The sequence below is a fragment of the Hypanus sabinus genome, chromosome 7 (assembly GCF_030144855.1).
Source record: "Hypanus sabinus isolate sHypSab1 chromosome 7, sHypSab1.hap1, whole genome shotgun sequence".
NCBI lineage: Eukaryota > Metazoa > Chordata > Chondrichthyes > Myliobatiformes > Dasyatidae > Hypanus > Hypanus sabinus.
The window spans coordinates 12178561-12205368 of NC_082712.1; the positions used below are offsets into that span (position 1 = coordinate 12178561).

A 26808-nucleotide genomic window follows, 5' to 3' on the forward strand; every position below is an offset into this window, starting at 1 on the left:
CCGTAGATGTTTTCTGGGTGCATTGTGCTCCAGAGGAACGCTGTTACATTTTGTTGTGGAGATGTACAGTCAGATGACAATGAACATGATCTTCATCTGTACTTGAATCTCTTCTACACTGAATCCACTCCAGTGTGATACTTACCTTACTGAAAGTGTTCAACAACCTGAGCTGGTGTGTTTGACAGAGAATTCTACAGTGAATCCTCTCCAGTGTAATACTTAATGTACTGAAAATGTTCAACTTTCTTATGTTTTGTGAGTGCACCTTGATCCGGAAGAAGGTGGTTTCACTAGAACACTAGAATACTACAACACAGTACAGGCCCTTCAGCCCTGGATGTTGTGCCGACCCATATATTCCTTTAAAAAAGTACTAAACCCACACTACCCCGTAACCTTCTATTTTTCTTTTATCAATGTGCATGTCCAAGAGGCTCTTAAATACCCCAAATGTTTTAGCCTCCTCCACCATCCCTGGCAAGTCATTCCAGGCACCCACTACCCTCTAATAAAAAAAAACTTACCCCAATGTCTCCCCTAAACTTCCCTCCATTAACTTTGTACATATGCCCTCTGGTGTTTGCTATTGGTGCCCTGGGAAACAGGTACTGACTATCCACTCTATCTATGCCTCTCATGATCTTTAGACCTCTATCAAGTCCCCTCTCATCCTTCTAAGCTCCAAAGAGAAAAGTCCCAGCTCTGCTAACATTGCCTCATAAGACTTGTGTTCCAATCCAGGCAACATCCTGGTAAATCTCCTCTGCACCCTCTCCATAGCTTCCACATCCTTCCTATAATGAGGTAACCAGAACTGAACACAATACTCTAAGTGTGGTCTCACCAGAGATTTGTAGAGTTGCAACATGACCTCTCTACTCTTGAACTCAGTCCTCCTATTAATGAAGCCTAGCATCCCATAGGCCTTCTTAACTACCCTATCAACCTGCGCAGCGACCTTGAGGGATGTATGGATTTGAACCCCAAGGTCCCTTTGTTCATCCGCATTCTTAATTAACTGACCATTAATCCTGTACTCAGTCTTCTGGTTTGTCCTTCCAAAATGCATCAACTCACACTTATCCGGATCGAACTCTATCACCGACCTCCAGGCAGAATACTTTCCTTCCACTACTACCCTCTGCTTTCTTCTTGTAAGCCAATTTTTTATCCAAACAGCCAAGGTTCCACTGATCCCATGCCTCATGACTTTCTTGATGAGTCTCTCATGGGGGACCTTGTCAAATGCCTTGTTAAAATCCATGTAGACCACATCTACTGCCCTACCCTGATCAATTCCTTTTGTTACCTCTTCAAAAAACTCAATCAGGCTTGTGAGGCACAACCTTCCCTTCACAAAGCCATGTTCACTATCCTTGAGTAGACTGTACTTCTCCAAATACTCGTAGATCCTATCCTTAAGAATCCTTTCCAATAGTTTTCAGACCACTGACATAAGACTCACCAGTCTATAGTTCCCAGGATTCTCCCTATTACCATTTTTTTGTAATTTTTTTATTGAAGTTCATCATCAAACAAACATTTCCATAAGATGTATTTCAGACATTGTGCATATATATCATATAATCATATATATCACAAATCACATAGTATTTATCTGAGGTATACCCTTATAGAAAAGAGAGGAAAGAAAAAACAAGCAAAAGGAAAAAAACCATGTATAACTAGGGAGTGATCTTTTTTTACAACATATTCATGAGCTTTGGAAAGCCGAGCCACACTGCATCCAATTTTTCATCCAGGCGGTGTACGATGTGCTTCCAAGCCCATCAAACCTGCACACATGGGGCAAAGCAGAGCCATCAGTGTGCTCACTGTGTTCCAAGCGAGGAACCCTGGAGCACATCCTCAGCAGCTGCACAAGAGCACTAGGTGAGGGACGGTACCGATGGAGGCATGAAGACCATCACTGAAGCCATCAGCACAGGAGTGGAGTGGGCAAAGCGGTCCTGACCCTCCAAGCAGACCATTGCCTTTGTAAGAGCTGGAGAGCAGCCAATAGCCGCCAAAAGAACATCTGCAGGTATCCTGACCTCTGCAAGAGACTGGCAGCTGTTGGTGGACCTCGAAAGGCAGCTGAATTTCCCCAACCATATTGCTGCCACCACCCTGTGACCTGACATTGTCCTTGTGTCTGAGCCTACGAAGCTGGTGGTGATGCTGGAGCTGACAGTCCCATGGGAAGATCACTTGGAAGAGGCCTTTGAAAGGAAGCTATCTAAGTATGCAGGACTGGTCAGCAACTGCCAGCAGGCTGGATGGAGAGCAAGGTGTCTCCCAGTGGAAGTTGGTTGTAGGGGATTTGCAGCCCATTCCTTAGCCAGAGCCGATGGCAATTTGGGCATCGAGGGAGAGAGGAAGTGGACAGCCATCCACAGTACCACCGATGCGGCAGAGAGGACCTCAAGGTGGCTGTGGCTCAAGAGAGTGGAGCCATGGAGTCATGTGTAGCTAGCCATCTGGACACAAGCTGGGGTCTGATCAGCCCCGGCTGGGTCACCTGGAGGAGGGTGTATGATGTTGAAAAACCTGAAACACCCGATGATTCCAGGAACATCACTGATGATGTGTCCAGAAGCATCAGTAGATGTATGTACACGGATTGATTTGTGAGAATAAAATCAGGCCTATGAGGCATTATGTAGTTAAACCATTTTTCCCAGTATGAATCAAATTGTTCCAGCTTATGATTAACAGATGCTGTTATCTTCTCCATTTTGTAAATGTCCATTGTAATTTCCATCCATGCATTTAAAGTTGGGCTCTCCTGTGATAACCATTTCCTAGGAAGAGTCTTTTTACCAGCCACCAACGGTATATTCATTAAACGTTTATCTCTTTTCAACCATTCTTGAGGTATATATCCAAAATATATGATCTTTACTCTCTAAGGATATTTCACATTTAAAGGTGTCTTGAAGGGCATTGTGTATCCCCCTCCAATAGTCTTTGATAACAGGGCAGTCCCAAAAAATATGATTTGCATTTTGATTTCCACAATTTCTCCAGCAAACAGGGAGGTTACTATCATAATGGGATTTCTGAGAGGGTGTAATAAAATATCTTATCAAGTTTTTCCATCCAAACTCCCTCCATTTCTGTGAACTGGAACACTTCCATTGATATCTCCATATTGTCCATTCTTCCTCAGATATAATTATCCCTCCTTCCTTCTCCCATTTTGTTTTAATGTATGAAGTCGAATGTATTTTAAGATTTGACAACCCCTTATGCATGCTTGAAATGATTCGACTACTATTATCTGAATTATATGTTTTTCTAAATAGCTCTATCAAGCATGTACTTGCCTTGGTTATATTTTTAAGCATCTTATTAACATATTGTCACATCTGTAAATACTGATAAAAATCTTGTTTTTTCTGTTTCTCTTTAAGCATTTCAAAACTGAACAGTGTTCCTTCTTTTATTATGTTGCAAAGAACTGTTATTCCTTTAGCTGTCCAGCCCTTAAATCTAGCATCCAATTTATTTGGTGTAAAATCCGAGTCATATGCACACCATTTAAGAATTGCAATATCATCCTCTAGATTATATTCCATATTTGAAGAATCAATTTCACCCATGGGTTATCAATAGTATTTATGTACCTTTGCAGGGTGTTATCAGCCAAAATTGCTTGTATGGGGATCAGAAGTGCCCGCTCCTCAATGGTTTTTCCATTGAGTGTCATACGATGGGTTATACCAACATATCACAGCTGTCAACAGTGCTGCAAAATAATAATCTTTAAGAGAAGGTGGGCCCCATCCCCTCTTTTCCTTTGCTAATTGCAAAGTTTTGAGACTAACTCTAGGCCTTTTACTCTGCCAAATATACCTTGATAACATCTTGTTCATTGAATTGATTTTGATTCATCTCTATTGGTAGGGTCTTAAAGAGATATAACAGTCTGGGCAGTATATTAATTTTAATAGACTCAATCCTTGAACTTCAACTGAAAAAAGGAATCTGGTTCCATCTTGCCACATCTTCCTTACTTTTTTTTATTTAAAGGCTGATGATTACATTCTGATAATTTTGCCAAATCTTTTGGCATAATGATGTACAAATATTTGAAAGACTCTGTGTGCCATGTCCAGGGATATCGACTTTCAATTTCTCTTAGTGGGCTATAGTTATATGAAAGTAATTGGGTTTTATCTATGTTGATCTTGTATCCTGATAATTGACTATATTGTTCAAAGGATTGCACTAATTTAGGTAAAGAGTATGTTGGTTGCCCTAGGTGGATCCCTATTACCTTTCTTAAACAAGGGAATTACATTTGCCATTCTCCAATCCTCCGTCACCTCCCCTGCAGCCAAGAGCATTCAAAGATCATAGCTAATGCTCCTGTGATCTCTTCTCTCACTTCCTTCAGCAACCTGGGGTATATCACATCCAGCCCTGGGGACTAATCAATCTTGATGTTTTTAAGAAGATCCAATACTTCTTCTTCCTTAATCTCCACATTGTCCAGCACACAGGCCCACTCTACTTCGATCTCATCCTGATCAAGGTCCTTTTCACTTGTGAATACTGAAGCAAAGTATTCATTTAGGACCTCCCCAACCTCCTCCGCGTCCAGGCACATGTTGCCTGCTTTATCCTTTAGGGGTCCCACCTTCATTCTTGTCACCCTTCTGTTCTTCACATATGCATAGAACACTTTGGGGTTCTCCTTAATCCTACATGCCTAGGTCCTCTCATGCCCCCTTCGAGCTCTCCCATGTCCTTTCCTAAGCTCCTTCCAGGCTACCCTATATTTCTCATGAGTCCCTCCTGCTTCCTGCTTCTTATATCTAACATATGCTTCCTTCTTCCTCTAGACGAGTTGCCTCACGTGTTTTGTCAGCCACGGTTCCCTTTTCCTACCATTTTTTCCTTGTCTCAGTGGGACAAACCTATCCTGAACCCAGCACAACTGGTCCCTAAACTTCTCCCACATTACTTCTGTGCTTTCACCCTTGAACATCTGTTTCCAATTTACTCTCGCTAGTTCCTACACCATCCCTTCATTATTAGCCCTTACCCAGTTAAGCACTTTCCCATTTTGTCTGTTTTTATCCTTTTCCATAGCTCTGCTGAAGCTAAGGGAGTTGTGGTCACTCTCACCAAAATGCTCCCCCACCAAGAGGTCTGTCACCTGACCAGGTTCATTACCCAGAACCAGATCCAGTTAAGCCTCTCCTCTCATCGGCCGGTCCACATACTCTGTCAGGAATCCTTCTTGAACACACCTGACAAATTTAGCCCCATCTATCCATCTTGCAGTCAGGAGGTGCCAGTCAATAGACAATAGACAATAGACAATAGGTGCAGAAGCAGATCATTCGGCCCCTCGAGTCTGCACCGCCATTCTGAGATCATGGCTGATCATTCACTATCAATACCCAGTCCCTGCCTTGTCCCCATATCCCTTGATTCCCCTATCCATCAGATATCTATCTAGCTCCTTCTTGAAAGCATCCAGAGAATTGGCCTCCACCGTCTTCCGAGGCAGTGCATTCCACACCTCCACAACTCTCTGGGAGAAGAAGCTCTTCCTCAACTCTGTTTTAAATAACTGACCTCTTATTCTCAATCCATGCCCTCTGGTACTGGTCTCTCCCAACATCTGGAACATATTTCCTGCCTCAATCCTATCAAATCCTTTAATTATCTTAAACGTTTCAATCCGATCCCCTCTCAATCTCCTCAATTCCAGCGTGTACAAGCCCAATCTCTCCAATCTTTCTGCGTAAGACAGCCCTGCCATCCCAGGAATCAACCTAGTGAATCTACGCTGCACTTCCTCAACTGCCAGAATGTCCTTCCTTAAACCTGGAGACCAAAACTGTACACAATATTCCAGGTGTGGTCTCACCAGGGCCCTGTACAAATGCAAAAGGACATCCTTGCTCTTGTATTCAATTCCCCTTGTAACAAAGGCCAACATTCCATTTGCCCTCTTCACTGCCTGTTGCACTTGCTCATTCACCTTCATTGACTGGTGAACTAAGACTCCTAGGTCTCTTTGCATTTCTCCCTTACCTAACTCTACACCGTTCAGACAATACTCTGCCCTCTTGTTCCTGATTCCAAAGTGGATAACTTCACATTTATTCACATTGAATGACATCTGCCAAGTATCTGCCCACTCACCCAGCCTATCCAAGTCTCCCTGTATTCTCCTAACGTCCTCTTCGCATGTCACACTGCCACCCAGTTTAGTATCGTCAGCAAACTTGCTGATATAGTTTTCAATGCCCTCATCTAAATCATTGACATAAATCGTAAAGAGCTGTGGTCCCAATACAGAGCCCTGTGGTACCCCACTAGTCACCTCCAGTCAGTCCGAGAAACACCCATTCACTGATACCCTTTGCTTTCTATCTGCCAACCAGTTTTCTATCCATGTTGAAACCCTGCCCCCAATGCCATGAGCTCTGATTTTACTCACCAATCTCCTATGTGGCACCTTATCGAATGCCTTCTGAAATCTAGGTATACAACATCCACTGGCTTACCCTCATCTAACATCCTTGTTACAACCTCAAAAAACTCCAACAGATTAGTCAAGCATGATTTGCCCTTGGTAAATCCATGCTGGCTCAGCCTAATCCTATTTCTGCCATCTAGATGTGCCACTGTTTCGTCCTTAATAATGGACTCAAGCATCTTCCCCATGACTGACGTTATGCTAACAGGGCGATAGATCTCCATTTTCTCCTTCCCTCCCTTCTTGAAAAGTGGGATAACACTAGCCACTCTCCAACCTTCAGGAACTGATCCTGAATCTAAGGAACATTGGAAAATGATTACCAATGCATCCGCAATTTCCTGAGCCACCTCTTTTAGAACCCTTGGATGCAGACCAAACGGACCCGGGGATTTATTAGCCTTCATTCCTACCAGTCTACTCATCACAGATTCTTTCCGAATGTCAATCTGTCTCAATTCCTCTGATATCTTATGACCCTGGCCCATCCATACATCTGGGAGATTGCTTGTGTCCTCCCTGGTGAAGACAGATCTAAAGTACGCATTAAATTCTGTTGCCATTTCCCTGTTTCCCATAACAATTTCTCCCAATTCATTCTTCAAGGAGCCAACATTGTTCTTAACTATCTTCTTTCTCTTCACATAGCTAAAAAAAGCTTTTGCTATCCCCTTTTATATTCCTGGCTAGACTGAGCTCATACCTGATTTTTTCTCTCTGTATTGCTTTTTTAGTTAAGATCTGCTGTTCCTTAAAACTTTCCCAATCATCTGTATTCCCACTCATCTTAGCCCTGTCATACTTCTTTTTCTTTAATGCAATACAATCTCTGACTTCCTTTGTCAACCACTGTGGCCCCTTCCCCCTCTTTGAATCCTTCCTTCTCATTGGAATGAACTGCTTTTGCATCTTTTGTATTATGCCCAAGAATATCTGCCACTGCTGATCCACTGTCTTTCCTGCCAGGGCATCCGCCCATTTAACTTTGGCCAGCTCTTCCCTCATGGCTCCGTAGTCTCCTTTATTTAATTGCAACACTGACACCTCTGATCTGCCCTTATCCCTCTCAAATTGTAGATGAAAACTTATCATGTTATGATCACTACATCCTAATGGCTCCTTTACTTCAAGATCACTTATCAATTCCTGTTCATTACACATCACCAAGTCCAAAATAGCCTCGTTCCTGGTTGGCTCAAGCACAAGCTGTTCCAAAAATACATCCCTTAGACACTCCACAAACTCCCTATCCTGGGGTCCAGCACCTACCTGATTCTCCCAGTTCACCTGCATGTTGAAATCTCCCATAACGACTGCATTACCTTTAGCACATGCCAATGTTAACTCCCTAATCAACTTGTACCCAATATCCATGCTACTGTTTGGGGGCCTGTACACAACACCCATTAGGGTCTTTTTACCCTTACTGTTCCTCAGCTCAATCCACACAGACTCTACTTCCCCTGTTCCCAAGTCACCTCTTGCTAAGGATTGAATCTCATTCCTCACCAACAGGGCCACCCCACCCTCTCTTCCCATATTTCTGTTTCTACGTTAGCACGTATACCCTGGTACACTCAATTCCCAGGCCTGATCCCCTTGCAGCCATGTCTCCGTTATCCCAACAATATCGTAGTTCCCCATTTTCATCCGAGCTTCAAGCTCATCTGTCTTATTTCTGACACTACGCGCATTCAAGTATAGAATTCTTAGCCCATTCCTCCTCTCTTTGTTTAAAACACTGTCTACTGTACCTAACCCAGCTCCTTGAACTTCCATCGGGCTAATTGCACCCTGAATTTTGATGACCTTCTCAAGATCACCCAAACCTTCTACACATTTAACCCCATGCTCCTTCTGACCAACCCTCTTGATCTGGATCCCTGCCCCCTGCACATCTAGTTTAAACCTCCCCCCCCCCCAGCAGCACTGGCAAACACTCCTGCAAGAATGTTAGTACCCCTCCGGTTCAGATGTAGACCGTCCCTTCGAAACAGATCCCAATGTCCCTGGAACAAAGACCAATTATCCAAAAACCTGAACCCTTCCTTCCTGCACCATGCTCTCAGCCTCGTATTAATGTGCATAATCATTCTATTCTTCGCCTCACTCGCACGTGGCACAGGTAGCAATCCCGAGATTGTCACCCTGGAGGTCCTGCCTTTCAGCTTCACTCCTAACTCCCTGAACTCTCTAAGCAGGACCCCCTCACTCACCTTACCTATATCGTTGGTCCCTACATGGACCACTACATCTGGGTTCATGCCCTCGTTCTCAAGAATAGCCTGCACCCGATCTGAGATGTCCCGGACCCTGGCACCAGGGAGGCAACATACCATCCGAGACTCCAGATCTGCCCCACAAAATCTCCTATCTGTCCCCCTAACTATAGAATCCCCTAAAACTATCGCTCTCTTCTCTTCCCTCCTCCCCTTTCTAGTTGAGGGTTCAACCTCTGTGCCAGAGGCAGGACCACTACAACTCATTCCTGGTAGGTCATCCCCATCAACAGTATCCAGTACGGTATACTTATTGTTAGTGGGAATGGCCGCATGGGTGCTCTGCTCTCTCTGCCTGCTCCCCCTGCCTCTCTGGACCGTCACCCATCTGCCTACTTCTTGGTTTTTTGGTGTGACTACCTCCTGATAACTCCTATCTATCTCTGCCTCTGCCTCCCGAATGATCCGTAGTTCATCCAGCTCCCGCTCCAACTCCCTAACTCGGGCTGATAGGAGCTGCAGCTGGACGCACCTCTTGCAGGTGTGGTCATCAGGGACAACTGTGTTGACCCTGACTTCCCACATACTGCATTCGGAGCACACCACTCCCCCATACCTGAACTGGATTAATAGAATAAGTCTAAAAAGCACCTAGCGACCTTACCTTCTTCCCCTCAGCGAACAATCACACAGGCTTACCGAAGTCCCCTTACGCCGAAGCCCACTTAGCCAAAGCCCAAGACTCTGCTTCCACAGACTCCGCTGCCCGCTCTGAAAAGATGTCCTGCCTTTTAAAGTGCGCGCTCGACGCACAACGCACATATTCCCACAATATGAGGGAAGTTGAAATCACCCATAACTACAACCCTGTATTTCCTGCACCATTCTGAAATCTGCCTGCTTATCTGCTCCTCATTGTCCCAAAGGCCATTTGGGGGCCTATAGACTACTCCCAGCACAGTGATTGATCCCTTCCTATTTCTGATTTCCACCCACACCGACTCAATGGACACTCCCTCTGCAGCGTCCTCCCCTCTATAGCCGTGATACTGTCCCTGACCAGTAATGCGACCCACCCCCCCCCCCCCCACTTTCTACCTGCCGTCCTGTTCCTTTTAAAACACCTAAACCCTGGTACCTGCATCAGCCAATCCTGCCCTTCCTCCAGCCAAGTTTCAGTAACGGCCACAACATCGTAGTTCCATGTACTGATCCATGCTCGAAGTTCATCCCCTTTATTCCTAATACTCCTAGTATTGAAATAGACACATCTCAACCCCTCTAACTGGCTACATTTATGTTTTGTCCCCTGCCTGTCCTTCCTCACCAACTCAGAACACATAGCATCATGCCCTTGTACTTCTACCCTAATCTCTGCACTCACATTCTGATTCCCACTCCCTGCCAAACTAGTTTAAACCCTCCCCAATAGCTCCAGCAAACCTGCCCGCCAGGATATTGGTCCCTTTCCAGTTCAGGTGCAGCCCATCCTTTTTGTACAGGTCAGACCTTCCCCAGAAGAGATCCCAATGATCCAGAAATCAGAACCCCTGCCCCCTGCACCAACTCTTCAGCCACGCATTCATCTGCCATAACTTCCTGTTCCTACCCTCTCTGTCTCGTGGCACAGGCAGCAGTCCCGAGATTACCACCCTTGACGTTCTGTATCTGTATACAGTCAGATGGCAATAAACTTGACCTTGATTGCCGCTTTTCTGATGCAACGCTCTGTGCCTGTGTTGCTACGGCAACTGGATTTTCACTGCACCTGTGCAGACACGTAGGCAGACGTGCAATGAAAATCGTCCCTGCAGCAGCAAGTAAGTTCAGTTCCACTCCGCTCATTACAGGAAGGATGAGGAAGCTTTCGAGAGGATGTAAAGGAGATCTACCAGGATGCTGCCTGGACCAGAGAGGATGTTTAATGAGGAAAGGTTGAGCGAGCTGGAGACTTTCTCTTGGGAGTGAAGAAAGATGAGAGGCGACTTGATAGAGGTGAACAAGATGATAAGAGGCATAATCGAGCAGACAGCCAGAGACTTTTCCTGGAAAGTATTGGGGGGATGTCAGAGGTCAGAGTTGACTTTTTAATGAGACACACAAGACACACAGGAGACACACGATGCCAGAGGCAAGGAGGACACTGGTGAGCTTTGTGTGCTCATGACGAGGGTGGGGTTTCTGCTCACAGTGTGGACAAAGGAACGCTATCGGTGTGTTTAACCCTCGACTGGGTTGATAGCGTTTCCATGGAAACATTCCCCTTTTCTGTGGTCACAAGTTGGTGACTGTAAGTTTCGGGAGCAGGAGGACGACGTGGAGGATCGGCATCTGCAACGGCATTTGGAAGACAAACCCACTCTCCATCTCTCTCTCCAACTCCACTCAAATCAAATTCCAGAACTGAACTGATTACTTACCATACCACCATAAGACTGTATCATATAATCTCCTGAGCTGGGAAGCTTGGGATCCTTATTTACTTATATATATACACACATATACTCTGTGTGGTGAACTACATATACCTGTCTGGACACACCCCTCTGCTGACTGCTCCTCTGGCTCCTCCCACAGACCCCTGTATAAAGGCGATTGGAGGCACTGCTCCTCCCTCAGTCTCCAGGATGTTGTGTGGTTGTCTCTTGCTGCTAATCGTGGTCTCTTGCAGCTAATAAAAGCCTATCGTTCGCCTCCTGTCTCCGAGAGTTATTAATGGTGCATCGCTCTGCTAACCTGTTTACCTTATTTTGTTTTGTATTACTTTATTCCCGTAATTACTAATAAAATAGAGTTTATAATGAAAGTCTCAGACTCCAGGTGTATCTGTTTCTGCTGGTTCTTTTTAACCTGTTACGGGGTACGTAATACGGGTAAAACAATATTGTTATGGAAACAGCAATGGAGAATCCTTCGACATCTGAGTGTGACGGTATTCCTGAGTCCCACTCGGGAATTGTATGACTGACAGCAGTGAAAACCGAGAGGAAGCTACTGACACGATGAAGGAAGCCCTGAATGCTGTCAGAGATGGAGGCCCTTCATTGCTGACTGAAATGGCAGCAGCGTCACGGACCGGGGAGAGAGGGGGAGGGAGAGAGGGAGACAAAAAGAGTAAGTGTGTGTGCGTGAGAGAGAGGGAGGTAGAGAGACACGGAGACTCTCAGACAGGTACATGGATGTTATAGAAGTGGAGGGCTATGTGGGAGGCAAGGGTTAGATTGATCTTGGAGCAGGTTTAAGGGTCAGCACAACATTGTGGGCTAAAGGGTCTGTATGGTGCTGTTGTTCTATGTGCTAGTGCACATGACAATCACATCTATTTGACATGATTATCCTGCAAAATGTACTTGCAAATTATGAATAAAATAAGTTTTCAGGGAGATAAAATGTGAAATGATTAGTGTAGATTTACAACTCAATGCTTAAACATCGATCCTCACCTCCCACAGACAGATTTGTTAGAAGCACCGTTCGAAACTTGCCAACATTGAGCTCCACCCGGCACCAATACCGACCACCGTCACTCCGGTTCAGTCGCTCCACCATTATCGAGGCATCTCTCCGACTGAGGTTCCCCACGAATCCGAACCGCCCTCCTCCAGCCTCCTGTGTCGTTGTATCGCACCAGGAGCGGCCAGAACCGGGATATGTGCAGTTAAACACCAGTTTTTTAGCACCTGGTTCCCCTCTGTACCAGATCACGGAGCCGTTCAGTGCGACACCAGGAGGTGGGTGGGTGAAAGTACACGGTAACACAGCGGGAGCCCCTTCCTCCGCAGAGACCACATCAGCGCCGGACATTGACCAACCATATATCGAATCGTCTGCAGAGAGAGAGATAGTGAGAGTGTATGTGAGTGAGTGAGTGAGTGAGTGAGTGAGTGAATGAGAGAGAGAGAGAGAGTGTGTGTGAGAGAGAGAGGGAGTAATTGAGAGACAGTGGATGAGAGAGAGAGGGAGTAATTGAGAGACAGTGGATGAAAGAGAGAGGGAGTGAGTGAGAGAGGGAGAGAGAGTGTGTGCATGTAAGTGAGGGAGATAGAGAGATTTGAACAACAAACAATCTGCTGAAGGAATTCAGCTGGTGTAGCTGCATCTGTGGGTGTGAAAGGATGTTAAAGATGTTGGTTTGCATCGGGACTGATAGAGGAGTTGAGAGGGGTGAGACAGGAGTCTGAGGCGATTGAGGATTGCGAAGGGGTGAGACAGAATACTGTGAGAGATGGACTGAGGAGGGTGAGATAAGAGTCTGAGGTGATTGAGGATTGAGGTGGGGTACAAGGTTAAGGGCAGGTTGTGCTGGGTAGGGAGGGGAAGGGGGATGGGAGATGTGGTAGGTGGTGAAAGATGGAGAAGAGGGAAGGAAAGGAGATTCAGATGGAGAGAGGTGATTGTAATCAGTTGTTTGAGGGAGGGCCACCAAGGACTCACTCTCCAGCCTGATACTCTGAGATGAGAATGGGACCCACTGGGGGAGATGCGTCTGGCAGGTGGAATCAGGTCAAGAGTGGGGAAGGTGGGGAATGTGGGTGAAAATCTGAGAAACAGACCTGGAGTTTCACTACAGTCACGAGTGGATCTTCAGATGTCAGTGGGCCTGACGACCATCAAACCAGGGGAGTGGGTTACAGACTGGGCCCTGACATGGGGGAGGGGAATCAGAATCAGCTTTAATATCACCGGCATCTGTCGTGAAATTTGTTGTTTTGCCACAGCTGTACAGTGCAAAGCATAAAATGAAAACTATTATTTACAATAAATATATATAAAAGTTCAATTCGATAAGCAGTGCAAAGGTTTTGCTGTTGTCCGGGTGAGCCAAGGCCACGTGAGAAGCCAGTGAGATTGCATCCACTGTGGACCTGTTGTGGTGACGGGCAAATTGCCATGGGCCCAGGCTCTTCCTGAGGCAGGAGTGGATTCCAGCCAAGACCAACCTCTCGAGACATTTCATGGCAGTAGATGTGAGTGCCACTGGGTGATGGTTGTTAAGGCAGCTCACCCTGCTCTGCCTGGGCACCGACCGGTCTGATGTCACCCTTTTGAAGCAGGTGGGGGCCTCTGACTGCAGCAGTGAGGGATTGAAGATATCCTTCATCTTTCCCAACAGTTGATCGACACAGGCTTTCAGCGATCTTCCAGATACACCAGCAGGGCCTGACAACTACATGATCAGTAATGGATAGTCAGGACTGGGAACAGGCTGTGATCCATAGGAGGGTCCAGACTGGGGGGTTTATATGTGCAATAATGGATACTCAGGAGTGGGCTACACGCTGCGGTTGGTGCTGTAGAGACCGGAGTGGGGGTTACGTCAGAATCAGAATCAGATTTAATATAGAAACAATAGAATAGACAACGAGATTGCATCACTGGCATATGTCATGAAATTTGTTGTTTTGAGCAGCAGTTCAAGGCAATGTATAATAATAAAATCTATAAATTGCATATAAAATAAGGAAAAGAAATAAACAAGTTGGGCAAAAAGAGTGAAAAAAATACTGAGGAAGAGCTCATGGATTCATTGACCATTCAGAAATCTGATGGTGGAGGGGAAGAAGCTGTTCCTGAGTCGGTGAGTGTGTGTCTTCAGGCTCCTGTACTCTGGCAAATTTCTACAGATATACCTGCTGAGTGTTCTAACTGGCGGAGGGGAAGAAACTGATCCTGAATCGGTGAGTGTGTGTCTTCAAGCTCCTGTTCCTCCTCCCTGATGGTGGCAATGAGAAGAGGGCATGTCCTGGGTGCTGGGTCCGTAATGATGGATGCCGCCTTTTTGAGGCGTTGCATTTTGAAGGTGTCCTGGGTGCTGGGGACACCAGTGCTCACGATGGAGCTGACTGAGTTTGTAAGTTTCTGCTGGTCTTTCTGATCCTGAGCAGTGGCCCCACCAGACCAGACGGTGATGCAGCCAGTTAGAACGCTCCCCAGGTATCTCTGTAGAAATTTGCCAGTGTCCCTGGTGACAAACCAGTTCACCTCAGATTCTTATTGAAATATAGAGCGTTACAGGCTGGGGTCGAGTCAGGGTTTCGGGGGTTTGTCATTGTCGTCTGTTCCCTGGGGCCGATGGCTTTTACAATCCTGCCACTTCATTTTCAGGTGGGGAAGTGATTGGAGAATCGGGGGCACCAGTTACGGAGAGGAGAGCTCTTGGAATTAACTCGGAGTGACGGAACAGTTGCAGCATTCAGGAGGACATTCAGCCCATTGAGTTCATACTGGCCCTGTGTAATAACAACCCAGCCAGTCCCTCTCCCCTCACCATCAGATTCTGGCATCTTTCACCTTCCTTTCCAGTCCTGGTGAAGGGCCCCAGGCCAAAATATTGACTGTTATTCCCCTCCATAGAAGCTGCCTGAGCTGCTGAGATCCTCCAGCATTTTGTGTGTTACTCACGTTGTGGTAGATCGTGATGTCAGAAGTTCATTTTTATTACCTGATAATGGGAAACAGAATGGCTCCGTGAACCTCAGGCACCTGGTGAGCCAGGGAGGGAACAACCGGGATTTCTCAGTAGCAGATGATCATAGATTTACTGTATTTAACACGAGAACATAGAACACAGAGCAGTAGAGCACAGTCACAGGCCCTACGGCCCACAATGTTGTGCTAAACCAATTAAATTAGTGACCAACTAAACTAAACCCTCTGCCTGCACAACATCCGTTTCAATATCCAAAGTCTGTTCATGTGCTGATCTAAATGTCTCTTAAAAGCGCCTCATGTATCTGCCTGTAACACCTCCCCAGGCAGAGCATTCCAGTCACCCGGCACTGTCTGTGTGAAACATTTACCCCTCAGATCCCCTCTAAACCCCTTTCACCTTCAACGCAGGCCTTTGGTATTAGACATTTCAACCCTGGGAGGAAGATACTCTCTGTCTGCTCTCTCTGTGCCTCTCATAATCTTACAAACTCTATCAAATCTCCCCTCAGACTCTGTCGCTCCAGAGAAAACAACCCAAGTTTATCGAACTTCTCATTACAGTAAACGCCCTCTAAACCAGGCATCATCCTGGTGAACCTCATCTGTACCCTCTCCAAAGCCTCAACATGCCTCCTACAGTGGGTGACCAGAACTGTACACAATACTCCAGATGTGGCCTAGCTAGAGTTTTATAAAGTTGTAACATAACTTATTGACTTTTGCCTGGGTGGAGGAGGGGAAAGGACACCGAGAATAAGAATCAAGAGGTTATGGTCATTGAGGGGGATCTCATTGCAACCTATTGAATATTGATAGGCCAAGATGGAGTGGATATGGAGAGGATTGTTCCTGTAGTCGGTTTGAATATTGATAGGCCAAGAGAGAGTGGATGTGGAGGAGATTGTTCTTATAGCCGGTTCGAATATTGATAGACCGAGTTAGAGTGGATGTGAAGAGCATCTTTCCTATAGTCATTTGGTGGAAGAACATCTGAGATTCCATCGGCGGGGGGGGGGGGGGGCTCCATCCTGACAGCATCAGCATCGATTTCTCCAAGTTCCAGTAATTACTCCTCCCTTCTCTCTTCTCTCTGATATCATTCCCATTCTGGTTACTCTCTTGTCACTCCTCTTCTCCTCACCTGCCTATCACCTCCGTTCCCCTCCTTCTATCTCACCTGGTCTCACCTCTCACCACCATCTTGTACTCCTCCCACTCCCCTCACCTTTGTATATTGTCTTAGAACACAGAACATAGAAATTTACAGAGCATTACAGGCTCTTCATACCACAATGTTGTACCGACCATTGAAACCTACTCTAGACAATGCCTGGAATTTCCCTAGCGCATAGTCCTCTATTATTCTAAGCTCCATGTACCTACCTAAGAGGCTCTTAAAAGACCCTGTTGTACACTTTCATCAACACCTCCGACAGTGCATTCCACGCACTCACCACTCTCTGTGTGAAAAACTTACTCCTGACATCACCTCGGTACCTATTTCCAAGCACCTTCAAACTATATCCCCTTGTTTTAGCCATTTCAGCCCTGGGCAAAAGCCTCTGGGTATCTACAAGTTCAAAGCCCCTCGTCATCTTATACACCTCTATCAGGTCACTTCTCATCCTCGGTCACTCCAAGGAGAAAAGGCCAAGTTCACTCAACGTATTCTCATAAGGTACACCCTCCAATCCAGGCACCATCCTGGTAAATCTCCTCTGCCCACTCTCTATACTATCCACATTCTTCCTGTAGTGAAGTGACCAGAACTAAGCACAGTACTCCAAGTAGGGTCTGACCAGGGTCTTATAACGCTGTAACATTACCTCATGGCTCTTGAACTCAATCCCACATCTGATAAATGCCAACACACCATATACCTTCTTAACAACACTATCAACCTGCACAGCAGCTTTGAGTGTCCAATGAACTCGGACCCAATGATCTCTTTGATCCTCCACACTGCCAAGAATTACCATTAATAGTATATTCTGCCATCATATTTGACCTACCAAAATGAACCACTTCCCACTTATCCAGGTTGAAGTCTTTATGCCTCTTCTCAGCCCAGTTCTGCATCCTATCAATTTCCCACTGTAGCCTCTGAAAGCACTTCACACTATCCACAACACCTCCAACCTTTGTGTCATCAGCAAACTTTCTAACCCATCCTTCTACTTCTTCATACAGGTCACTTAAAAATTACAACGAGGACGGGAGCCAGTACAGATCCTGGCGGAACTCCACAGTCCACCGACCTCCATGCAGAACATGGACCATCTACGTCACCCTTTGCCTCCTGTGGTCAAGCCATTTCTGGATCCACAAATCAAGGAAAAAAACACCCAGTAGAGTTATTGCCCCTTTCTGTTTGTGACCTCCACCCACACTAACTCCGTAGACCATCCCTCCATGACTTCCTCCTTTTCTGCAGCCATGACACTATCCCTAATTAGCAATGTCATGCCCCCACCTCTTTTGCCTCCCTCTCTGTTCTTTTGGAAACATCCAAAGCCTGGCATACTCAGCAGCCATTCCTATTCCTGAGGCATCCAAGTCTCTGTAAGGGCCACAACGTCAATATATTGATCCAAACTCTAAGTTAATCGGCATTGTTTATGATACTCATTGCATGAAAATAGACACATCTCAAACCAAAAGGCTGAGTGCATCTTTGCTCTAACATCTGCCCATCCCTCCTCACAAACTCACTACTGTCTCTACTTGTGCTCCAACCTCCCCATCCTCTGCCGCTTCACTTCGGTTCCCAACCCCCTGCAATTCTAGTTGAAACCCTCCCCAAAAGCTTTAAGAAACTTCCCCACCAGGATATTGGTCCCCCTCAGATTCAAGTGCAACCCGTGCTCTTTGTACACGTCATGCCTGCCCCAGAACAGGTCCCAAAGATCCAAAAATCCTTCAGCCACACATCGATCCTCCATCTCATTCTATTCCTAAACTCACTGTCGTGTGGCACAGGCAGCAATCCCGAGATTACTATCTTTGAGGTCCTGCTTCCCAGCTCCCTTCCGATCTCCCTGTATTCTGTCTTTAGGACCTCCACCCTTTTTCTGTCTTTGTCGTTGGTACCAATATGTACCACGACCTCTGGCTGCTCACCCTCCCATTTCAGGATATTGTGGACTGCCCCCGTCCTTTCCAGCCCAAATCGATGACTGTATATTCCTCTCAGTAGTTGATGCCTGATCTGCTGAATTCCTCCAGCATTTCCTGTGTGTTACTCCACAGGGCACAGCTTCAGCTTAGAGGGACGTACCTTTAGAATGGAGATGAGGAGGGATGTCTTTAGCCAGAAGGGGTTGAATCTGTGGAATTTATTGCCACAGAAGTTTGTGGAGGCTGTCATTGGGTGTATTTAATGCAGAGGTTAATAGGTTTTTGACTTCTAAAGGCATCAAAGGTTACATGCAGAAGGCAGGAGAATGGAGTGAAGAGGGATAATAAATCCTTCTAAAATTTCGAGTTGCTACAGTAATAGTGGATAGTGTTACGCTGTTACAGAGCCAGCGACTTGGATGGAACTTGATGAAAGGTCTTGGCCCAAACCTCAACAGTTTATTCCCCTCCATAGATTCTGCCTGACCTGCTGTTTCTCCAGCATTTTATGTGGCTCTGGATTTCCAGCATCTGTCAAATCTTTTCTGTTTGTGCTTTTGCATGGAGCCAGCCTGAGGTCAATGGGCAGAATGGCCTTTTAAAAGGGCTACAACCAGCGCTCAATGCCATCAAGCAGTAAAACCTCTCGTTTCAATGCATTTCAGTGGAATCTGTGACAGTTTTGCAAACATCAATGTTTAGCTTCCCCAGATCTAACCGCACGCCTGGAGATCTTGCATCCTTTACAGACAGGGTAAATGCAAGCAGGCTTTTTCCACTGAGGATGGGTGGGACTACAAACAGAGGTCACGGGTAGAGGGTGAAAGGTGAAAATTTTAAGAGGAACTCAGAGGGTGGTGAGACTGGAATGAGCTGACAGTATAAGTGGTGCATAGAGCTCAATTTCAACATTTAAGAGAAGTTTGGACAGGTACACTGAAAGAATATGGAGGGTTATGGTCCCGGTGCAGGTCTATGGGAGTTGGCAGATTAAATGGTTTCAGCATGGCCCAAATGGGCCAAAGGGCCTGTTTCAGTGCTGTACTTCTCTATGACTCTATAAACAACAAGGCTTCATTGGGAGGTTGAGATGGGGATCCAACTATGACCATGTCGACCAAGACAGAGTTACTTACATTCCCAGAGCAGAACTGACTAATATGAGAGGGTCTAATATTAAGTTGACTGGCAGAAAGTATAGGGAATAAGTTTTTGACAGAGTGTGGTGGGTGTGTGGAACATCCAGGTGGTAGTAGAGGCTGAGACATTATGGACACTTAGATAGACACATTGATAAAAGAGAAATGGAGGGTTACGTGGGAGGGAAGGGTTAGATTGATCTTGGAGCAGGATAAAAGATTGGAGCAACATTGAGAGCTGAAGGGTCTGTACTGTGCTGGACTGTCCAGTGTTCTCTGCATCCTTTTGGTATTCAATAGATGGCCACAAGTGTGAAGCAGAACAAAACCATTGTTACTCTGGATCCAATGCAGCACAAAAATATAATAAAGTAAAGAGCACAATAATAATAACACAATAAATATAAACACTGTACATATGATAGTTTCTATACATAGGTTGATATATAGATTGACAGATAGACTTTATGTCCATAAAGTGACTCCAGCCTCAGGAGTGTCTGTACTTCAGGTGACTGACAGGAAATGATAAAGTTGTCATTCATATGGAACTTTATGTATATACAATCAATCCACGTATATAAGCTGTCTAATGTACTAATACTTACTGTGTTCTTTAGTATTATAAATTATTATGTTATTCTTCTTCAACGTCAATATAACATCCCAACTCTGTACTCAATATGTCTTCACCAACATCTTGTACAACTACAACATCACACAACCCAGGACAACAGTAACCACATGAGCACCCAGTCAGTACTCCCTCCTTCCACCGCCAGCGCACAGTGGCCGCGGTGTGCGCCGTCTACAACACGCAACGCAGTTACTCGCCCTGCTATTCCAGCAGCCTCCACCTCTCCACATCAGGGTATCGGGTGGATGTGAACACCACCACCCGCTGGCTCCCCTCCCAAGTATATTCATTTACTGAGACTCAATGCAGAATAGGCCCCCTCCGGCCTTTTGAGCCGTGATGCCTAACAACCCGAGCCTAATCACGGGACAATTCACAAAGACCAGTTAACCCACCAACCAGTAGATTGTGGGAGAAAACCAGAGCACCTGGAGGAAACCCATGAGGTCACAGGGAGTTCAGCGTTCAATGCATATATAGATTATATAACTTTGAGATTTGTCTCCTGACAGGCAGCCACAGAACAAAGAAACCCAAAAGAACCCGTCATTGCTACAGTCCTGATAGATAAGTTACAGAACCTGGGCCTCAGTACTTCCCTCTTCAACTGGATCCTCGAATTCCTAACCGGAATGTCACAATCTGTGCAGATTGCTAATAACATCTCCATCTCACTGACAATCAACTGGTGCGCCTCAAGGATGTGTGCTTCGCCACTGCTCAAGTCTCTCTACACCCATGTCTGTGTGGCTCAATCACCATCTATAAATTTGCTGACAATACAATCATTGTTGGTAGAATCTCGGGTAGTGATGAGAGGGCGTACAGGAGTGAGATATGCCGATTAGTGGAGTGGTGTCGCAGCAACGAACTTGCACTCAACGTCAGTAAGACCAAAGAGCTGACCGTGGACTTCAGAAGGGTAAGACGAGGGAACACAAACCAATCCTCATCAAGGGATCAGAAGTGGAGAGAGTGAGCAGTTTCAAATTCCAGTGTGTTTCAAAACATCGGAGGACCGAACCTGGTCCCAACATGTCGATGTGATTACAAAGAAGGTACGACAGCGGTTATATTTCACCAGGAGTTTGAGGAGATTTGGTATGTCATGTAATAGTCTCTACAGATGTACGGTGGGGAGCATTCTGACTGGCTGCATCGCCGCCTGGGATGGGGGGTGGGGGGCTACAGCATAAGATGGAAGGAATCTGCAGAGAGTTGTAAAGTAACTGGGCGCCATCATGGGCTCGAGCCTCCGTAGTTTCCAACACATCTTCGAGGAGTGGTGCCTCAGAAAGGCAGCATCCATCATTAAGGACCCCCATCACCCAGGACATGCCCTGTTCTCGTTGCTACCACCAGGCAGGAGGTACAGGAGCCTGAAGACACACATTCAGTGATTCAGGAACAGCTTCTTCCCTCTGCCATCCGATTTCTGAATGAACAATGAACCCTGAATACTACCTCATTACTTTTTTATTTCTGTTTTGGTGCTATTATTTAACTACTTTATACACATATATACACTTACTGTGATTCAGTTTTTCTCTGTTATTAGGAATTGCATCGTACTGCCGCCACAAAGTCAACAAGTTTCACAACATATGTCGGTGATATTAAGCTTGATTCTGATTCTGAAGGCCGTCGAACAGCCAATGTGCAAAGGGGAAAGATCGTGAAAACAATAAAAATAAGCAAATAGCATTGAGAACTGAAGAACGTACAGACAGCGGCGAGAATTGAACCTGGGTCACAGGGAATGTAAAGCATCACGCTAACCACCACACTACAGCTTCGCTCCAAATTCATCACCACCCAGGCTTGGAATTGTGCCCGGCCTTTAACTGGGATCAAACTTGGACGTCTCTTCCCAATAGTACTGGGGTTCATCGTCACCAGAAGGCAGTCCAGCCTAGCACTCAGGGAAGGACAGGGTCCGAACGCCAACCCTCCACGGGCAGAACCAACGTCCAAATAGATCGCGCTGCGCCACAAAGTAAAACGAGCCTTTAGGAGAGAGACAACGGGGAGACAGGGGACAATGGAAAACACCTACTGTATCCCCGGACTGAGACGGACAACAGGACGGTGCAGAGACAAACCCGGAGAGAGAGCATTTCCAGCGCTTCAGTGTGGAGTCCTCTCACACTTCAGTTCTTTCTTCATTCTCTCGCTGAAATACAGAAGCTGCTCGATTTGCTGCTTCACTTCCTCAAAAAAATTCTCAGCCACTGTCGAAGTTAGTAGCTGGCAGGAAGTCATTTCAAACACAGTGCACTTTCTCATGACGGTAGTTACAAACTCTTCGCATTTACTGGAAGCAAATTTTATGCGAGTACGATGCTGTGGGAAAGTCTTAGGCACTTACATATATATAGCTTGGTGCCAAAGACTTTTGCACAGTCCTGCAGTAATTTGCAAACACCAGATTCTGCAAGTCCAGAGCAACACACACAAAATGCTGGAGGCACTCAGCAGGTCGGGCAGGAGGGGAGTGAACAGTCGATGTTTCAGGCTGAGACCCTTTCATTTCGATCCTGAAGAAGGGACTCGGCTCGAAACGTTGACTCTGGGCTCTTGTCACTAGATGCTGCTTGATCTGCCGACATTAGGGTTAAGATGAGGGTTGAAGTGTCCAATACCAGAGGGCATTGAAGGTGAAAGGGGGGTAGGCTCAAGGGGGCCGTGAGGGGTAAGTTTTTTACTCAGAGGGTGATGGGTGCCTGGAATGCCCTCCCTGGTAGGGTGGTGAAGGCAAATACATTGGAGGCTTTTAAGAGACGTTTGGGTAGGTGCATGGGTGTGAGGAAGGTGGAGAGATGGTGGTGGGGGGGGGGGGGTTGATTTACTTTTTAGTTGGTTCAGTGAACATTATGGGCCGAATGGCCTGTTCCTTCACTGTACTCTTCAATGTTCTCTGTTCTGTGGCATTTGTGAGTGATGATAAACCTGATGCTGATAGGGGACTCGATTGTGGACTGATAGTGGGAAAGGGGACAGGGAGGGGGCAATCATGGCTGGGAAAAGGGGAAGGGAGCGGGAAACACCAGAGAGACATCGTGTAGTGATCGGTAAAACAGTTGTTTGGAATCAGATGATCTTGGCGTCTCAGGTCTGGGGGTGTCTGCACCCACAACATCCCCTGCCCCAGCACTCCTTCTCTGCCCCCGTCCCACACTTCATCCTCACCATTCCCAACAGCTTTTGCTTCCACCAGATTTACAAACTCTCTCTCCGCTCCACGTTGACAAATACAGAACTGCAGAAGTCTTTGGCACCCCAGCTATATATAGGTGTCTAAGACTTTTGCACGGAACTGTAGAATTTCCAGAGAATTCTGCAGGAGGCTGGATAGAAAGTCATAGAACAGGATAGCACGGGAAAAGACATTTTGGTCCACAAACTACTTAAACTCGTAATTGAATGCTTAACTAAACTAACTGCTTCTGCTACACCAAGTCTATATCCCAAACCACAATTCATGCATCAGTCCAAGAGTCTCTTAAACGCCTCTACAGAATCTGTCTCCCCCCCGCCCCCCCAACCCCGGCAGTGCGTTCTGCACACCCACCACTCTCTCTGTAAAGATACATTTGTCCCCACACCCCCTTTGAACTTACCCCCTCCCAGCTGAATCACACACCCTCTGGTATCAGACATTCTTCAGCCAGACAGTCGTGATTCTGTGAAATTCATTGCCACAGACGACTGTGGGAAGCCAAGTCACTGCGTATATTTGAAACGGAGTCTGATAGTTTCTTCATTAGGAAGTGTATCAAAGGTTACAGAGAGAGGGCAGGAACATGGGGTTGAGGGGGAAACTAAATCAGACATAATGGAATGGGGGAACAGACTCAATGGACCGAATGACCTAATTCTGCTCCTATATCTTCTGACCTTACAGTCCAATTCCTAGAGTGAACAGGGATAAGATACATGGATCTGGCAATTGAAATTAGTGGGTGAGGTCAATGGGAAAGAAACCATAAAGCAAAGGACTGGAGGGGGAGAACTGACCAGGAGGAAGAGGTCCTGCAGATAACTGGACACAGGCGGAGTTAGTGTCCAGGGTTTCACCGAAGGCAGTGTGACCATCATCACGGGGGCACAGGAGACTGCAGATGCTGGAAACAAAATGCACCGCAGGAACCCCGGATTCAACATTCAACATTCAAATTGTTTCATATCATTTCCAGTAGACAAGTGTAAAGGAGAATGAAATAACTGTCACACTGGGTTCAAAGCAACACGAAAAAACACTGAGATAAAGAACACAATAATACAAAAAATACACAAAATAAGTATAAACGCATAAGATAGTTTCTATACACAGATCGGTTGTGTGTCCATAAAGTGACACGAGGCATAGGAGTGTGTGTACATAAGGAGATGTCAGGAAATAATGAAGAGGTGGTGGTGGGGGTGTGGAGAGGGGAGGGGTTGATCAGACTTGCTGCTTGGGGAAAGTAACTGTTTTAGAGTCTGGTTTTCCCAGTGTGGTGCTGATGGGAGTGGGACAAACAGTCCATGAGCGAGGGGTGGGTGGGTGTGAGATCATTCATGGTGTTACCTGGTCTTTATTGGCACATTTCTGTGTATATATGAGTTTGATGCTGGGTAGGCTGCTGCCAGCAATGCGTAAGGCAGTTTTGACTACCCGTTGTAAAGGGTTACTGTTGTTATAGCTGAGAGTGGTAATACGGACAAGCTCCCACTACCTATTAAATGCTCCCAATGGCGTCTGCCTCAAATGGCCTCTGACAACGAACTCCAGCTCCTGCCCTTCACGTGTGGCTCAGCTACTAAACCCAGAGGAACCGTTTCTAATGACAGGTGAAGGGGCATATGTGGGTTACAGACACTTTAAAACCAGTTGCTTTGGGCAGATGGGGCTTGTCAGCCGTGGTTGGCAGCTCATCTAGGAGAGGGAAAACTCTGATCTCAAATCTCCACCCTGTGGTGAACTATGTGCCTGTCTGGACACGCCCCCTGCTGACTGCTCCTGTGGCTCCTCCCACAGGCCCCTGTATAAAGGCGATCTGCAGCCTGACACTCGGCCTCAGTCTCCAGGACATGGTATGATGGACACTCACTCCTGGTTCCTTCTTCCAGTCAATAAAAGCCGATATCTCGCCTTTCATCTCAGTGTGAGTTATTGATGGTGCATCACACCCTTTGTGACTGTACTCACTCATGAGGAAGGCTTCGGGAGTAAACCCCCAAGATGAAATTCTGGAGCTGGAGTCCATCAGGCAGATCTACATTAAGTTCAACACTGACTGGCAACTCCTCGATGCAACTGGTGCCAAACTGTACCAGTCTCTGCCATTCCTTTGGGTTCATCAGATGCTTGGAGAGGGGGAACAACACCCCTGTTAAATATACATAATGACTCAGCCTCCATAGCTGCCTACGGCAACAAACTCTACAGATTCACCACTCTCTGGCTAAAGAATTTCCTCCTCATCTCTGTTCTAAAAGGATGCCCCTCTATTCTGAGGCTGTGTCCTCTGGTCTTAGACTCTCCACCATAGGAAACATCCTCTCCACATCTACTCTACCGAGGCCTTTCACCATTCGATAGGTTTCAATGAGGTCACTCCTCATTCTAATGAAATCTGGTGAATACAGGCCCAGAGACATTAAACACTCTGAATGTGACAAGCCATTTAATCCTGGAATCATTTTCATGAACCTCCTTTGAACCCTCTCCAGTTTCAGCACATCCTTTCTTAGATCAGGGGCCCAAAACTGCTTCCGATATTCAGAGGAACAAACAGAAGATTCTGTGGATGTGAACAGGACACCCAGATGCTATGTTGCCTCCCAGATGCCAGAGTCAGGGGCATCACGGATTGCGTCCACAGCTTTATGTAGAGGGAGGGAGAGCAGCCAGACATTTTGATACATATTGGTACCAATGACATCGGAAAGAAAAGCAAAGAGAAAATTTAGACAGCTCGGTAGAAAGCTGAGAAGCGGGACCTCCAGGGTAGTAATCTCTGGATTGCTGCCTGTGCCACGCGGCAGTGATGGTAGAAACAGGATGATTTGGTAGATCAATGTGTGGCTGAGAAGCTGGGGCAGGGGGCAGGGCTTTGGTTTTGGGTTATTGGGATCTCTTCTGGGGGAGGTATGACACTTCAAAAGTGACGGGTTTCACCTGAACTCAAGGGAAATCAATATTCTCACGGGCATGTTTGTTAGAGCTGTAGGGGAGAGTTTAAACTAATTTGGCAGGGGGATAGGAACTGGAGTTCAGGGACTCAGGATAGGATGGATGGTTGATGCAACATCAATAACTCTCGGAGACGGGAGGCAAAAGATAGGCTTTTATTAGCTGAAAACATGACCACGACATCTCGGAGACTGAGGGAGGAGCAGTGCCTCCAATATCCTTTATACAAGGGTCTGTGGGAGGAGCCACAGGAGCAGTCAGCAGAGGGGCGTGTCCAGACAGGTATAACATAGTTTACCACAATGGTAAAAAAGCAAAGATTGCATGCAGTCAGACTGTCAGGAAGGGCAGGCAGCCATCAGGGTGAGTGTCAGTGCATTAGGGGTGCAGAATCAAAAAGGGTAGCAAATACAATAGGCAGCCGTCAATCCCAGGGGATGATGGGTTTGTGCCTCTGGTGGACTGTGTCTTCTCCGGGGTGTAAGCCTGGGTGGGAAGATTTGAAGAATCAGCTGTTTCCCATGCAGCGGGTTCCCCATCTCCACGTCACTGATGGAGTCCAAGGGAAGGGCAAACACCGA

The 26808-nt window shown here is 46.3% G+C and overlaps 1 protein-coding gene across 2 annotated transcripts in view; it reads right to left on the reverse strand.

The window, feature by feature from the left end:
- Window positions 1–22210, reverse strand: part of LOC132396283 (sialic acid-binding Ig-like lectin 10) — a 31668-nt gene extending 9458 nt beyond the window's left edge. The window contains exons 1-2 of one of the 2 annotated variants that reach the window (XM_059973809.1): window positions 22106–22210; window positions 12168–12551 (exon numbers count right to left, since the gene is read on the reverse strand). In XM_059973809.1, coding sequence (XP_059829792.1) covers window positions 12168–12551; window positions 22106–22166 — 445 coding nt within the window. In that variant the 5' untranslated portion in view covers window positions 22167–22210. Of the gene's footprint in view, window positions 1–12167; window positions 12552–21773; window positions 21893–22105 lie in introns of those variants that run through there. The other variant, XM_059973807.1, reaches the window with a different exon arrangement.
- Window positions 22211–26808: the final 4598 nt, after the last annotated feature.